Consider the following 1,826-nt stretch of genomic DNA (forward strand, 5'->3'; position numbering starts at 1 on the left):
AGATACATAATACCTTAGAAGGTATTTCTGTGTGTATATGCATGTCCTCAGCTCTGAAAAGAAGTGCCTATGATACATATAAGTGGGAAGTGTTCAAGAGACAGTGAATCGATATTTGTGATGATTTGTTTTCTGTTCTGCTTTGTTTTGTTTCTAGTTTTGTTTGTTTTTCCAGTATGCCGACATGTTTAATTAATGTATTAGCATGTGCCGGTTTAGGAAGTAGAGACTTACTGTTATGTTCATATATTTTTCCTTTTTGTCTTCTGTCTAAGAATGTATCTTGCTTTAAATAGGCAATTTAGTAAATATATGTGAGAAAAACAGATGGGAAAACATGAGTAAAAATATGAAGGAATGGGACAAAAGTGTTTCCTGGGAAATTACAACTTCTCACAAAGGCTATCTTGCTGTTATTCTCTTGAGAGCTCCCTTGACATCTTTGTTCCTCAGACTATAAATGATGGGGTTCAGCATGGGAGTCACTGCAGAGTAGAACACAGAGATCACTTTATCCCCGTCACTCATTTTCTTGGCGTTCGGTCTCATGTAAGCAAAGATTGCTGAGCCGTAGAAGAGCACAACAACAATGAGATGGGAGCCACAGGTTGAGAAAGCCTTGAGCCTTCCCTCTCCAGACTGCATCCAGATCACAGTGGAGATGATATTCCAGTAGGAGACAAGGATGAGGGACACAGGAGCTAGGAGGATCACCACACCCATGGCAAAGATGGCCATTTCTGTGCTGTAGGTGTCTGATGAAGCCAGCTTCAGGAGGGCAGAAGGTTCACAAAAGAAATGGTTAATGATGTTGTTTCCCTTGTAGGGTAGACGCAATGTGAATGTGGTGTCCACCAGGGACACCACTGCCCCACTGGCCCAGGACCCGATGGCCAGCTGGACACAGACCCAATGAGTCATGATGGTGGAGTAGTGCAAGGGCTTGCAGACAGCCACATAGCGGTCGTAGGACATCACTGCCAGCAGTGCACACTCTGTGCACCCCACCAGAAGCAAAACAACTAACTGCATCGAGCATCCGACAAAGGAAATGGTTTTCCTCTTTACCAGGAAGTGGACTAGCACCTGGGGAACTGTGGTAGTTGAAAAGCAGAGGCCAGCAAAGGACAGGTTCCTAAGGAAAAAGTACATGGGTGTGTGGAGTCTGGAGTCTATGTGAATAAGCACAATGATGAGCAGGTTTCCCAGCACAGTCAGCAGGTAGATGATCAGAAAGAGGAAGAAGAGCAGGACTTGTGTCAGTGGATCCTGGGACAGACCCAGGAAGACAAACTCAGTCACAGAGGTGTGGTTCTCTTCTTCCATGAATGTTTACTCCTGCTGACAAAATAAAACAAACAAACAACATGATCAGTTCTGAAAAGGATGAGTATCATACAGTATTTTATTAGTCTTCAATTTTTCTTTAATGGTTTCTACCTCCTATAGGTACCATATATCAGAAGACTGAGTATGTATTTGTTCTGACAATTGAAAACTACTTCTGGTTATTCCTGTTCTTGAATTTTTAAGAGAATCAGCTTGGGAATCATCCTTAATTAGCTTCATAATTAAATCTCAATTGGAGTATGAATGACTTACTGTCCTGAGAAGACCCCAGAGCTGTTTACAGTATGTCCATCCTACTTTGTAGGTTGGAAAAGCAGATGGATTGATGATGCTGTAAAACAGTTAAAGATTGTTATGCTTCATATTGATAACATTTTTATGAAGGTTGATTTTCTTCCATATATTTAAAAATAATTCTAAAGATGTACCCTGAGCAAGAAATCAAAACTAAAATAAAGCACCTGGCTCTTGTCCAT

The 1,826-nt window shown here is 41.3% G+C and overlaps 1 protein-coding gene across 1 annotated transcript; it reads right to left on the reverse strand.

Annotated features, from left to right (window-relative positions):
- Positions 1 to 402: 402 nt before the first annotated feature.
- Positions 403 to 1,356, reverse strand: LOC101639070 (olfactory receptor 2D3-like). The gene has a single exon (XM_004716408.2). The coding sequence runs from the start codon at positions 1,324 to 1,326 to the stop codon at positions 403 to 405; it is 924 nt and encodes a 307-aa protein (XP_004716465.1). The 5' UTR covers positions 1,327 to 1,356.
- Positions 1,357 to 1,826: the final 470 nt, after the last annotated feature.

Source organism: Echinops telfairi, unplaced genomic scaffold, assembly GCF_000313985.2.
Source record: "Echinops telfairi isolate 266 unplaced genomic scaffold, ASM31398v2 ScPeMD7_60;HRSCAF=208, whole genome shotgun sequence".
Taxonomy (NCBI): domain Eukaryota; kingdom Metazoa; phylum Chordata; class Mammalia; order Afrosoricida; family Tenrecidae; genus Echinops; species Echinops telfairi.